Below are 13,225 nucleotides of genomic sequence, written 5' to 3'. Positions count from 1 at the left end.
TCACCAAACAGCAAAGTACAGTCTGAATGAAATAATCTTTTGCTCCTTTATCTGTTGCTGGTATAAGTAGCACATGCACATTCGCTTAGTGAAGTTCAAAAGAGACTTTACGGTAAGGACAAACAGCTGTACTTGTATTATATATATATATATATATATATATATATATATATATATATATATATATAGATAGATAGATAGATAGATAGATAGATAGATAGATAGATAGATAGTAGAGCCGCTGTATATATACACACACATCTATATACATTGTACATATACAGTTGTGGTCAGAATTAATGACACCACTGGTAAATATGATCAAAAATGGCTGTAAAAAATAGGCCACAATTATTGACACCCCTAGAATTTTTTACGAGTAAAATATCTGTGAAGTATATTCCCATTAATGTTTACCTTTATTTATCACACCAGGGTGACTAAACATGAAATTGTCAAGCTATGACTTCTTGTTTCACAGGAGATTAAATATGAGGAAACACAAAGGCCAAATTCCTTTAATCATCCGTCACAATGAGTAAAACCAAAGAATATAGTTCTGATGTGCAGCAAAAGATTATTGAGCTTCACAAAATAGAAATTGGCTGTAAAAAAAAAAAAAAATCAAAACCTGACGGCATCAGCTAGAAATCTTATAATGGGCCGTGTTTGGATCTTCCATCAGGACAATGATCCAAAACAAACTCAAAATCAACACAAAAATGTGTCAATGTCAGAGCATAAAATGAAGCTTCTGCAATGGCCATCCCAGAGAGATTCTGTATGGAGGAATGAAGGACCTGGAGAGATTCTGTATGGAGGATTGAAGGATCTGGAGAGATTCTGTATGGGGGAATGAAGGATCTGGAGAGATTCTGTATGGATGAATGGTCTCTGATCTCTGGTCAGGTGTTCTCCAAACTCATCCGGCATTATAGGAGAAAACAGAGCTGTTATCTTGCAAAAGGAGATTGCAAAAATATTTAATAAAAGGGTGCCAATAATTGTGGCAAACGTGTTTTGGAGAAAAACATTTATTTCATAATGTGATTATTATGAAATAAATGTTCCCCCCCCCAATGAAAGGTTCGATTTTTGCAAATTTTTTGAATGAAAGATCAAAAGTTTAAACAATGCAGATTTTTTTTTTACAGCCATTTTTTATCATTTTTACCAGTGGTGCCATTAATTCTGACCACAACTGTATATGTATGATACACACAAATAAACAATTTTAGGATACAAATACAATTTTAAGATGATTTACATCACAGCGGCTCTACCACACACACACACACACCGATGGTGCATTAAAGACACGCCTCTTTAAATCTACAGTACCCAGAAACACACACACTTATTCTAGCCGACGTACCTCCTATAACCAGCCTTCAGTGGAACTCAAACCCTCCACCATCATCCGCAGTGTTTCAGCCACATATTCCACTCGTGGTCGTGGTAAACCGTCTCAAACGAGGCGCAAGAATCAAGCCTGCGTCCGCATGCCTCCATGCTTCACTAATGACTGAATTTTCTGTCCTGCTCCGTAAATTCCATTAAATTGGAATTTCAGATGGAAGCCTTCCAGATTTTGAGTTGATCAGTGCATCACATGAAAGCATGTGATGTCACATGGCCGCACAGGGGCAGGCTGGGAAGCAAACTTCTGGTCAAGCCCGGGGGTGACTTGGATTAATTAGATCTCGTAGTAAAGCTTAGAAGGTGAACCTGCCATTTGTCGGATTCAGAAACAATCCTATTACTTACCGCTGTGCAATAGAACATAGAACGGAAAATAATAGAAGATATTTTGAAAAATGTTGGTGTCCAAATACAGTGTATGGACAAAAAACAAACAAAAAAACACAAAATATCTTTGTTTGTGTTTAACAGAAAAAAGCAAGTCATACAGCTTTGGAACGGCTTTGGGATACAATCCCATTAAGATGTCAGTAACACTTTACAATAAGGTTAATGCATGATCCAACACTAGCCATGTTTCCATACACCTATTTTTATGTGAATTTATGTTTAAAGAAAAACAAAACAAAAAAACAACAACTGTATTTAAAGCAAAGATGCACATAAATTCTAAAAAATGTGCATAAAAAAACTCGAGTGCTAATTTGAGTCAGATACACTTTTCACATTCATAGAATAAATCCATCGATGCGCAACAAACAAACAAAAAACCTCATGACAGCGTTTACCTAATTAAGTAACTAATGATGGAGGAAAAGAGAGCCACAGTTTCTTCCCTGATTGCAGCAACTTCTATTTTCATTACAGATATTTTGCACCAATTTCCCAGGAAGTGATGATTTTGTTCTCTTGAAAACATGGGATGGAAACACTGCTTTATTCGCAAATGTTTTGTGCAAAATTCCAATTTTGTGCACAAGTTAAATCGCAACTTTAGATGGAAACACAGTGTAGAGCAATATATTTGTTACATAATAATTTGTTAACATTAGCTTATAAAAATGCAACTGTTCATGTTATCTCAGGTCCATTAAATAATATTAACAACTTTTCGTTTTAATAGTGTATGTTAAAATTAACATTAAGATTAGCTTTAGAAGCAATTGTTCATTGTTAGTTGATGTTAATTAATGTAGTTTAACTAATGTTAACCAATGGAACCTGATTGTAAAGTGTTAATCTCAGTCAAAAGAAAAATTAAGAAATATCAATATTGTTTTTTATGTAATATTGTCATAGTGGGACAATAGTAGACAGTATAGTTTATTTGAAGTATCGTTTTTGTTTGTTTGCAACATATGCTAATATGCAAATCTAAGAATTTGATTCTGAAATGCATTTTGTGACGTAAACACACTATAATAAATAATAATGATGAAATGGGAGTGCAGTGCCATATATACTGTACATAGTTACAGTATATATTGCACTGCACTCCCATTTCATTATCGTTATTATTGTTGTGCAAGTTAATAATAAACTCATAACTTGATAAGCTGTCCCAGTTCACCAGTATTTCCAATCCTGCTCCACTTTACCATTTTATTGTCAAAGTGGAGGAGGATTGAAAATACTGGTGAACTGGGACAGTTTATCAAGTTATGAGTTTGAATTTTATGAAAAATTCTTCTTCATGTATGGAAAATCAGGAAAGATTGGAACAACACAAGAGTGAATAAATCAAGCCACTTTTAATTTCTGGGTGAACTATTCCTTTAACAAAGTAATTACTTTATTATCTCGCTCAACTGAGATAAAAGTTCTGAAAGGTTTGAAGGCAATAATATGCAATAATCGCACGCAATAAGAGAGGGCTAATGCATTGACATCAGCTTTGTCTCGGCTAAAGTTCCAGGAACTGCACATGATCATGAGATAAAGATTAGGAGCTGAGAAAACACACTTAATTGAGCTCACGGCATGTAGCCACTCGGCCAGACAAAGAAAGCCTTTTCATCGCTCGCCTCAAACGATCAGCTTCTCTCTCAACACAATGCTAATTAACGTGAGGTCTAGTTGCTGGTTGCTATGATTCTGAGTTTATTTAGACACAAGGTTAAACCCACTGAGACCGGATCTGTAATTGGGCGTTCAGATAAATGACACAAAATACACTGATCAAGGACTTTAATCTGATCTGTGCGGAAATTATTTCAAAAAAGATGCAGGATGGAGACCCTAAAGGGTGAGGAAGCTTGTTTCCGCCACAGAATAAAAAATAAAAAAGGTAATTGCGACTTTTTATCGCACAATTTTGTAGCCTGGGTTTCCCCATGCTGCCTTGCGCGCAGCGCGATTTTATTCACGCTGCTAGGCAGCCTGGATTCCATGGACCAGATTTTCGCCTCAGCCAGGGGACCAATCACAGAACGGGGAGGGAGCAGCAAGACTGTATAGTGTCCATATATACCTTCTACCCTCATGTTTGTCTTGCACAAACGGCAATAGTTGCTGAACGCCATCGTGTACACATAAATCTCTGACCCATCGTCTTCTTCCTCGTCGAATTTCTGTCGCTCTACATACGTCATCTGGTATAATTGAAACTATTGGCTATGAGCTACGTACAGGCGCATTTGATAGACAATCGTAGCGCCCAATAAACGGCTCTGGGCATTCGTAAACCACGCCTCAAATACGAGAAAATGAACATGTGGTTCCCAGACCACATCTCAATGAGACGAGGTCTGACGTTAGCCAGGCTAACAATTTTGAGAAAAGATGTCAGAATTGCGCGATAAAAATAAGCAATTCTGAGATGTAAACTCAGAATTATGAGATGTAAACTCGCAATTATGAAATAAAAAGTCGCAATTATCTTTAAAAATGCTAAAACAAGCTTCCATAAAAGGGACATGGTGATGAAAAAAATTAATTTGTTTGCTCATTTTGCAAGAGTACGTCAAATTTCTTGGTATCAAAACGCAAAACATTAGCGAGAGAATTCAAAAGCATTTACTTGGTCGTGTAACTACTCGTGTAACTGTATTTAAATAGGGAAAACATGGAGGTGTTTGGTCGCTTCTAACTTCATCACTGTTTGGTCCCTAATGAATGAACTGGGCTAAGCTAAGGGCTATCAAAGTTTAATATGAAAAAACGGTAGAGTGTTCCTTTAATGCTTATGCGTCATCAATATACGCCTTTGAGGTTAGCGACCCCTAGCGGCGAAACAAATTACATACTGTAGCTTAAAAAAAAAAAAGACGAAGTAAAAAGATGACTGTGAAAAATAGTAGTACTTAATTAAATGCATTTATGGTAAAATTACTACATTTGATTTAATTAAATGCATTTATAGTGAGATTACTACATTTTCATGACAATCTGTGTTCATTTTGACCACGAACCATGCGCTGTCACTTTAATTCAGCGTGTGCAGCACAGCAGAAATAGACTCGGTGCGGAAACGCTCTCTGCACTGCTGTATACACACCGCACCTGGAACGCATTGCCGGACCGCATCCGTGTGCAGTGTGTGTGAAAGCTCTAACCTGTTGACATGGGTACGGAAAACAATACGCACAGCAAGCGAAGTATGTGTGAAACAGGCGTTAAAGGTCATAACCACATGACAAAATGACAGAATTCTCACTATTCTTTCGGAGAACTATTGCTTTAAACGCAGGCAACACTGAAAAGACACTTAAACACACAGGTGTGTGTTTCATCATGAAAAAGCTTACCAGAACTTGAGCGCATCTTTTCCTCTCGGGTCACTGAGGTGTCGCACACAGTGAAACGTGCACAGAAAACTCTCCAAGCACTGAAGACTGACCTGAAATCAGAGGAAAACAACAAACATTTCAGTCATGAAAGAGATTGCACTGATGAACTAGACGTTTGCATTTGGTTTTGAGGAAGCATTCACGTGTGTAGCACAAGACGAGTGCAGGACTAGTTTAATATATAAGTTAGGAGTTTGATTAAACACACATGACTTTGAACATTGTAATAGTGCTGAATTGAGCAAGTGCCACAAAATGGTCTGGCATGCAAGGGAGCTTTGCAATGTGAGCTTTAGAAGTGCATCAAATAATCTGCAATGTGAACATTAGAAGTGCATTAAATACTCATTTCAAATGAACAATAACATCTTGTTTTAAATATGTCCTTTGTAAATGTGTTCTACACAAACGTATGAAAATGAGACACACACATTGTGTTTGGACAGTTTTAAATCAATAGAGACTTCCCCTCCATTCACTCGACCAGTGAGTGAGCGCACAAAAAACATCCAAAGACGTCTCTGTTTCTCCTGCCAGCCTCCATTTACTGGAACAGACACAGAATAATCACATTACATGGAGCAGCTTCCACTCACATGAGCGAGTGAGTAAGAGGCCGAACGCAGAGAAACACACCACAGCTGCTGGAGAAACTGCATGATCTGTGGCAGCATCTCTGTCGTAAACCCATGAATCTCAAGAAACCGGTCAAGAACTTGATAAGGGTCATATTTCAACCTGAGTGAGTGAGTGAGTGAGTGAGTGAGTGAGTGAGTGAGTGAGTGAGTGAGTGAGTGAGTGAGTGAGTGAGTGAGTGAGTGAGTGAGTGAGTGAGTGAATGAATGAATGGAGTGAATGAGTGAATGAATGAATGAATGAATGAATGAATGAATGAATGAATGAATGAATGAATGAAGTGGATAATACTAATAAAAATAATAATCATAATTATTATTATTTTAGGACCATTAAGACTTTTAAGACTATTTTGCATAGAATCACAAAACCGGTCTAGATTTAATATAATTTTTTTAACCAAATAAAAATAAATAAATAAATAAATAAAATGCAACAATAAAAAATAATAATATTAATGCATGAAGATAATAATAATAATTATTATTATTATTATTTGATATAACTATTATTATATAATTATAAAAAAATAACACTAATAAGAAAGAATCTCACAAAACTGGTCAAGATTTAATACCATATTTCAAACCAAATTTTTTTATTTATTATTATTATCATGAAACCTGTCAAGAGCGCGTCATATTTCAACACCCCAAAATATATAAAATACAATAATAATAATAAATAATATTAATACATGAACATTTAAATTATTATTATTATTATTATTACATTGTTATTATTATTATTAAGAAATAAAATACATATTTATATAAAGAAAAAAAAATTGGGCTATTTTACCACCATGGAGACTTTTTTTTGTTTTGTTTTTGCATTACTGTTATGCAAAATTTATTGACTGTTAATTAAAATTTATTTAAATGATCAAATCAAAAATCAGAGTCTGGCACAATGAAACTCAAGGAATGTCTGATCCTCTCAGGATTTCCATTTGACGGCAGCTTTGACTGATCCTCCAGCTGTCAGACTCCACACACACACACACACACACACACACACACACACACACACACACACACACACACACACACACGCACACGCACACGCACACACGCACACACACACACACACACACACACACACACACACACTGCTACGGCCCTTCACTAATCCACAGCTTCCACAAAACCATTCGACAGACAAAACCGGCTTCCAAAAATATATGCAAAAATGGCAGAATGACATGCTTTGCTCTTTTTTTGTATAAATCAAAAATCAGGAAAACATCAAAGTCATTTATCATCCCAGAAACAAAAGAAAATGTGCATAAAAATAGCACTTTTCTCAGCATTTGTCTGTTATCTGCATTATTCAGGTGATATTGTGATTTGGCATTATCAATCGTTGATTAAAATGTCTGCATAATCATGTTTTGAGTTTATAGCAGAGACTAAATGTCCTTCCTTTGCTGATTCCTACAGACTAGAGCAGCTTCAACAGCTCTATACAAACAAATCACTTCCTAGTTTAAGTGTTCAGTCACCTCAGACAACCACACTATATCATCCACATCTGAAAGAGCTTCATGACCAAATCACACACTACCTCAGCGAAGGGACGAAGCTCACCAAACTTGTCCAATAACACGACAGGGTCATTGTAAAATAAAATAATAAACAATAACATGACAGGGTCAAAATAAAATAAAATAAAATAATAAAATAAAATAATAAACAATATCATGACAGGATCAATAGAAAATAAAATAATAAACAATAACATGACAGGGTCCAAATAAAATAAAATAATACAATAAAATAATGAACTATCATGAAAGGGTTAAAATAAAATAAAATAATAAACAATAACATGACAGGATCAAAATTTAAAATAATTAAATAATAAACTATCATGATAAGGATCAAAATAAAATAATAAAATAAACAATAACATGACAGGATAAAAAAATAAAATAACAAAAATAACATGACAGTTATTTGACATAAAATAAAATAAAATAAAATAAAATAAAATAAAATAAAATAAAATAAAATAAAATAAAATAAAATAAAATAAAATAAAATTCTGGACTCTTGCCAAAACTCCCGTTAGAATCAACGAATCTCTTATTTACATTGTGTTTGCACTGTTAGTTATGATGAAAGCATTCGTTAGTGTGCAGAAATCGAGATACAATGACGAGGTCACTTCATTCATGCACTCATAACGCTCATCACTTCATCAACCTTTCATGCCACAATCTAAATATAATGCTATAGATCTGAATATAATGCTATAATCAACACTTTTCACGATTTGTAAACCTTGAGAACTGTAATAGTAAAAACGTGCTAAAAGTTTGTAATGTAATGTAACGTGTAATACTAGCTATTTCAATATGCAAAGATGTCAGCCAATCACAGCAGTGCGTGTTTACACTTAGGACACGCCCCTTCAAATCAGGGTAGGAAAAATGCCTTTTATTCTAAATTATGACCATTTTTTATGTCAAAAATCATACTAATATTATTAAGTGCACCCCAGGAAACATTTAAAATAATAAAATAATGCAGTTCATGACCCCTTTAACTCAATCAAGTCATATAACACACTTTAATTAAGTCTCCATTCAACTTGTTAGTGGTCTAAAAGGTGTCAAGGCAGGGTTATTGAAGGTAGCAGAGGTCATGACCTTCTGCAGGCTTCAGACACTCACCAGAGAATCAGGGTCCCACTATCTGAACGTCAGATGAAGGGGCTCAACGGACAGCGAGAGGCTGGAAAGACGGGACACGGGAGAGAAAGAGGCCGATGGAATGAGACAAACAGAAGATAAAGATGATGATACACAGAGAGGAAAACAAAAGATGAACAGAAGGACAGTGAAACGAGAAGGTTCGGGAGGATGTGACTGTAACTAGTGTGTAGATTTAGAGAGAATCATCAGATCAAGGTTCAGTCTGACTGAACAAACGGATCATCATGGTTTACAAAGTTCCTCTGCTCACAGGGATCTTTCACTTCATCTTTACTCATGGTTACACATACAGGTTCTTTGAACCAATCACCTGAGACGGAAGTGTCATGTGACGCAGGAAGATGATGTCAACATTCTCACAAACACTCTCAAACCCTTACAAAAAAAAAGTGTTACAAAACTGTAGGTCTTCCTTAAATATCTACAACAGTGTTATACTAAACTCTTGTCACATGACCACATCAGATTTCATTCACATTGAGCTGCTTTAGAGCTGAATTGAACTCAATCCAACATTGATGAACTTCACAAAGTTATTGAACCGAACTGAATCAAGACTGATTTCAGCTGAAAAATAAATATTTGCTATTTGCTGCTTTACAGCAGAATTGAATTATTTGCATCATTGAATCATTATTTTCCTGTTTATCACTGTAAAGCTGCTTTGAGACATTCTGTATTGTATAAAGTGCTATAGAAATAAAGCTGACTTGACATTGCAGTGATCAAATCTGTTGTAAAAACTGTTTGCATTTTTATTTTTGGGGGTAATAATATATATTTCTGCCATTCGGATTGAATAAGGCAAAACCAAATTTCTGTCACACTGAAAATGAAAGGTCGCTTTGTACGATATTGAATTTTACCTATAGGTCATATGTATTACATGCATACAGAAAACAGAAAGACAGTCTCATGCACACAGAGACAGATTCAGGCTACGGTTTACAATCGCCCAAGTAGGCGAAATTTGTTTGACATTTCTAATGGTAAACACAGCCATGTCGAATCCTGCAGTGATGTTTGTCATTGACTACGTTTACATGCAGCCAATAACCCGTTCAAAACCGGAATATTAGCAATAACCTGGTCGCGCACGGCCATGTAAACACTGGCAAAAACCCGAATATGCTCATATCCCGGTTTTTAAAAACCCGGATATGATCCCTGGGGTACCCCTTTTCTAACCCGAATATTTGGTCATGTAAACGCGTATCGGCATATCCCCATCAAAAGGAACATTGATTTGTGTTCTGCGCATGTTCTATTTGCAAGGAATCTTGGTCTTTTGAGTAGAGACGGCGCATACAAAAACCCGCGTGCAGTATACCGGAAGTAAACAAGAAGTAGAGGTAAGCATGGCGAGACGCAGCACAGCACCACACTGTTGGAGCGAGGAGGAAAGCGCAAACAAAGGCGATCGCTATCTGCCCCGAACTATTCATTATCCGCGTGCTGCTGCTGTTGTTGTTGTCTTTGGATACAGGAAGAAGAATCAGAAATGACGCATATTGCGTCTTAAGGTTGTCCTTACGTCCAGACGCTAACCGTGCGCCGCCGTTTACATCGGGATATTGCCAATTGATTACAAATTCCATGTATACAGGAGTAACTCTCTCTGCTCACGCATGTAAACGGGTTATTCCGAATGTTTCAGAAACCCAAAAACCCTTACCCCGACCATAACCCGAATATTGACAGCTTGTAAACGTAGTCATTGATGTTGTGGCAGTCCACTCTGCTTAATGTTTTTCGAGAATGTTGCACTCCTGTATAAATCATCAGGAATATTGCTGACTTGCGCGTCTCAAGCGCCCTCTTTACGTTCGTCCTAATGCCTGTTAGTTGTCTGTGGATTTGCCCATATTTGGCGTTTAAAATGGAAACGTCTTTAGACATGGAAAATCTATTTTACAATCGATTCAATGAACACTTATGTCTCAAAAATCAAACAGGATTTTTTCACAAAAGTGACAGCCCTAATACATAATATACTAACTATATGTGACCCTGGATCACAAAACCAGTCTCGAGTGGCACGGGTTTATTTGAAGCAATAGCCAACAATACATTGTATGGGTCAAAATTATTGATTTTTCTTTTATGCCAAAAATCATTAGGATATTAAGTAAAGATCATGTTTCATGAAGATATTTTGTAAATTTCCTACCGTAAATATATAAAACATTTATTTTTGTGAGTGAATGCAGCACAATCGCCAACATAAATGAACAACTTTAAAGGAGATTTTCTCAATGTTTTGAATTTTTTGCACCCTCAGATTCCAGATTTTCAATAGTTGTATCTCGGCCAAATATTGTCATATCATAACAAACCATACATCAACGGAAAGCTTATTTATTCAGCTTTCAGATGATGTATACATCTGAATTTCATAAAATTGACCCATGTGACTGGTTTTGTGGTCCAGGGTCACATATAATGGAAAAAAAAATAGTGCTAGTACTATATTCGAAACATAGCCTGTGACTGCAATGATTCAGACTTGTGTTTTCCAGGAGGTCACTACAGGTCATAATTCCCCAAAGTCCTTGTGACCCAAGAGCTGGACTTCTCAATACAAGCACTGATACAGTGTCACTGGATACTCACTGGGGAAAAAACAGCCTTTTACAGGAACGGGTAGTGTTTCGTGTCAGAGTCACACTAGTGAACTCCACAAAACATGAATAAAACAGCAGCGGGATTGATGATATTAATGTAAACGCATTAGACTCACAGACACATTAGGTTACATTGGATTCTCAAGCATCGAAGCACAAAGATTCATTATGAATAATCTAATTTAATTAACGCATGCACTATATGCATATTGCCAGTAAAGCTGTATTTTGAATTAAAGCACGTCAATGAATCTGATTAGCTTCTGTGAGGTTTGCAAAAAAAAAAAAATCGAGCACTAGCAAAACTAGTTTGCTGGTGATTTATTCAGGAACTGCAACATAAAAACATGGTTTTAATCACTGTACAGATGATAATCCCACCACAACTAAAGCAAGTGATACTTAAAGGGCACCTATTATGACCCTTTTCACAAGATGTAAAATAAGTCTCTGATGTCCCCAGAGTATCTATGTGAAGTTTTAGCTCAAAATACCCAACAGATATTTTTTTCCAGCATGTTTAAATTGTCATTTTTTGGGGCTCAGAAAAACGCACTGTTTTAGTGTGTATCCCTTTAAATGCAAATTAACTGCTGCTGCCGGCCCAGGGGGCGGAGCCTCACGAGCTCGCGCTTCAGTCAGGACAAACTCATCTGATAATATCAGAACAGAAACTCTCAGTAGCGTGTTCATTTTGACTCGGAGTCGGACAATAATGCCCACAGAGCCAGAGAATATATGAAGAGTTCAGATGCAAAAGCCTCTAAGTGCCATCTGACATTTTCTTCTAGAATGATCATTTTTATCAAGCTTGCATATTTAAGTTCAGTAATTTCACTTAAATGACAATTAATAGGTGATTTTCAATGCCATTTAAGTGAAATTACTGAACTTAAATATACGAGCTTGATAAAAATGATCATTCTAGAAGAAAATTTCAGATGGCACTTAGAGGCTTTTGCATCTGAACTCTTCATATACTGTATGGAGATTAAACAGGTATAGTTTAGCTTAATTATGGTTATAACTTATTTGTCATCTGCTTTTATCCACTATTAATACAAGCCTGCTGTAGCAGACCTCGTCCGAATGATGACCAAAATATACTGATGAGTTCAATGAAGTTTATTGTACATCACACAAAAGATGAAGCGTTAGTTTTACTCCAGAGAATCACTGTAAGAACAGCTAATAAACACAGTATAAGATGTGAGCATTAAAGTCTTATCCATAAACTCTCTCTCTCTCCCTTTCATTATGATGGAACATACACAGCGAAGTACACAAAACACTCGTTACAACTAACAGCAAACAAATATATACACACCTTTTCAGTCTGTGCTTAATAAACTGGTACACTGTAAATCCGTAAAACTATTCGATGAGCTGTCATAAAGAGCGCGCTCTCACTTTCATTTCTGCCGTGGTCAGTAACGTTAGTCCTGTCGCTCCGGAGAGTGTAATCTGGATCATGAACAGTTGGTACAGATCCATCCGAGAGTACGAGAGTAAATGAAGACTGATATGTTCATTCTGACATCCAACAACAAAACACCTCAATCGCTTAGGAGACATTCTTGTCTACAGCTGCTCAAGCGTCGAACACTGGCGGACTGTGTCCAGCTCACTCAGGGCGGGTCTATGCTCAAACTGAAGTGTCACTCAACAGTCGTGGGAGGGGCCTGTGCAATTCTACGTCACATTGCGCTGAATCTGAGAACAGCTCATTCTGAGACAGTGCTTATGATTTATTGAGATTGTAAAAAAAAACACTGGGTGGATTTTTATCCTTCTAGGGTGGTTTTGCTCACACACTGCCAACACATATTTATGTTCAAACACCATGTAAAAGTGAATTTTGCATAATAGGTGCCCTTTAAAACAAATTAAAACGGGTTAAATCAAACAAACTCGAACGCATTCTAACAGTGAATTTAGGCAATTCAACTTTATAAAAGCCTACATTTTATTTTTCGCCCCATAACTCAATTACTAAGGACTATCAGGCTATCCTGTAGCCAGTGTTATCTTAATAT

General features: G+C 36.3%; 1 protein-coding gene across 8 annotated transcripts in view; it reads right to left on the bottom strand.

Annotated features, from left to right (window-relative positions):
• The window catches only part of lyst (lysosomal trafficking regulator), a 112,303-nt gene that overhangs the window by 87,539 nt on the left and 11,539 nt on the right, over positions 1–13,225 (bottom strand). For 6 of the 8 annotated variants that reach the window (XM_082153238.1, XM_082153240.1, XM_082153239.1 and 3 more), the window contains one exon: positions 5,169–5,260. In XM_082153238.1, the coding sequence (XP_082009364.1) occupies positions 5,169–5,260 (92 nt within the window). Of the gene's footprint in view, positions 1–5,168; positions 5,261–8,523; positions 8,585–13,225 lie in introns of all 8 variants that reach the window. The other 2 variants (XM_082153241.1, XM_082153244.1) reach the window with 1 other exon arrangement.

The sequence above is a fragment of the Leuciscus leuciscus genome (genome assembly GCF_965113295.1).
Source record: "Leuciscus leuciscus genome assembly, chromosome: 22".
NCBI classification, from domain to species: Eukaryota; Metazoa; Chordata; class Actinopteri; order Cypriniformes; family Leuciscidae; genus Leuciscus; species Leuciscus leuciscus.
Note: the sequence above shows the minus strand (reverse complement) of the source record. Positions and strands in the feature narration are given on the sequence as shown.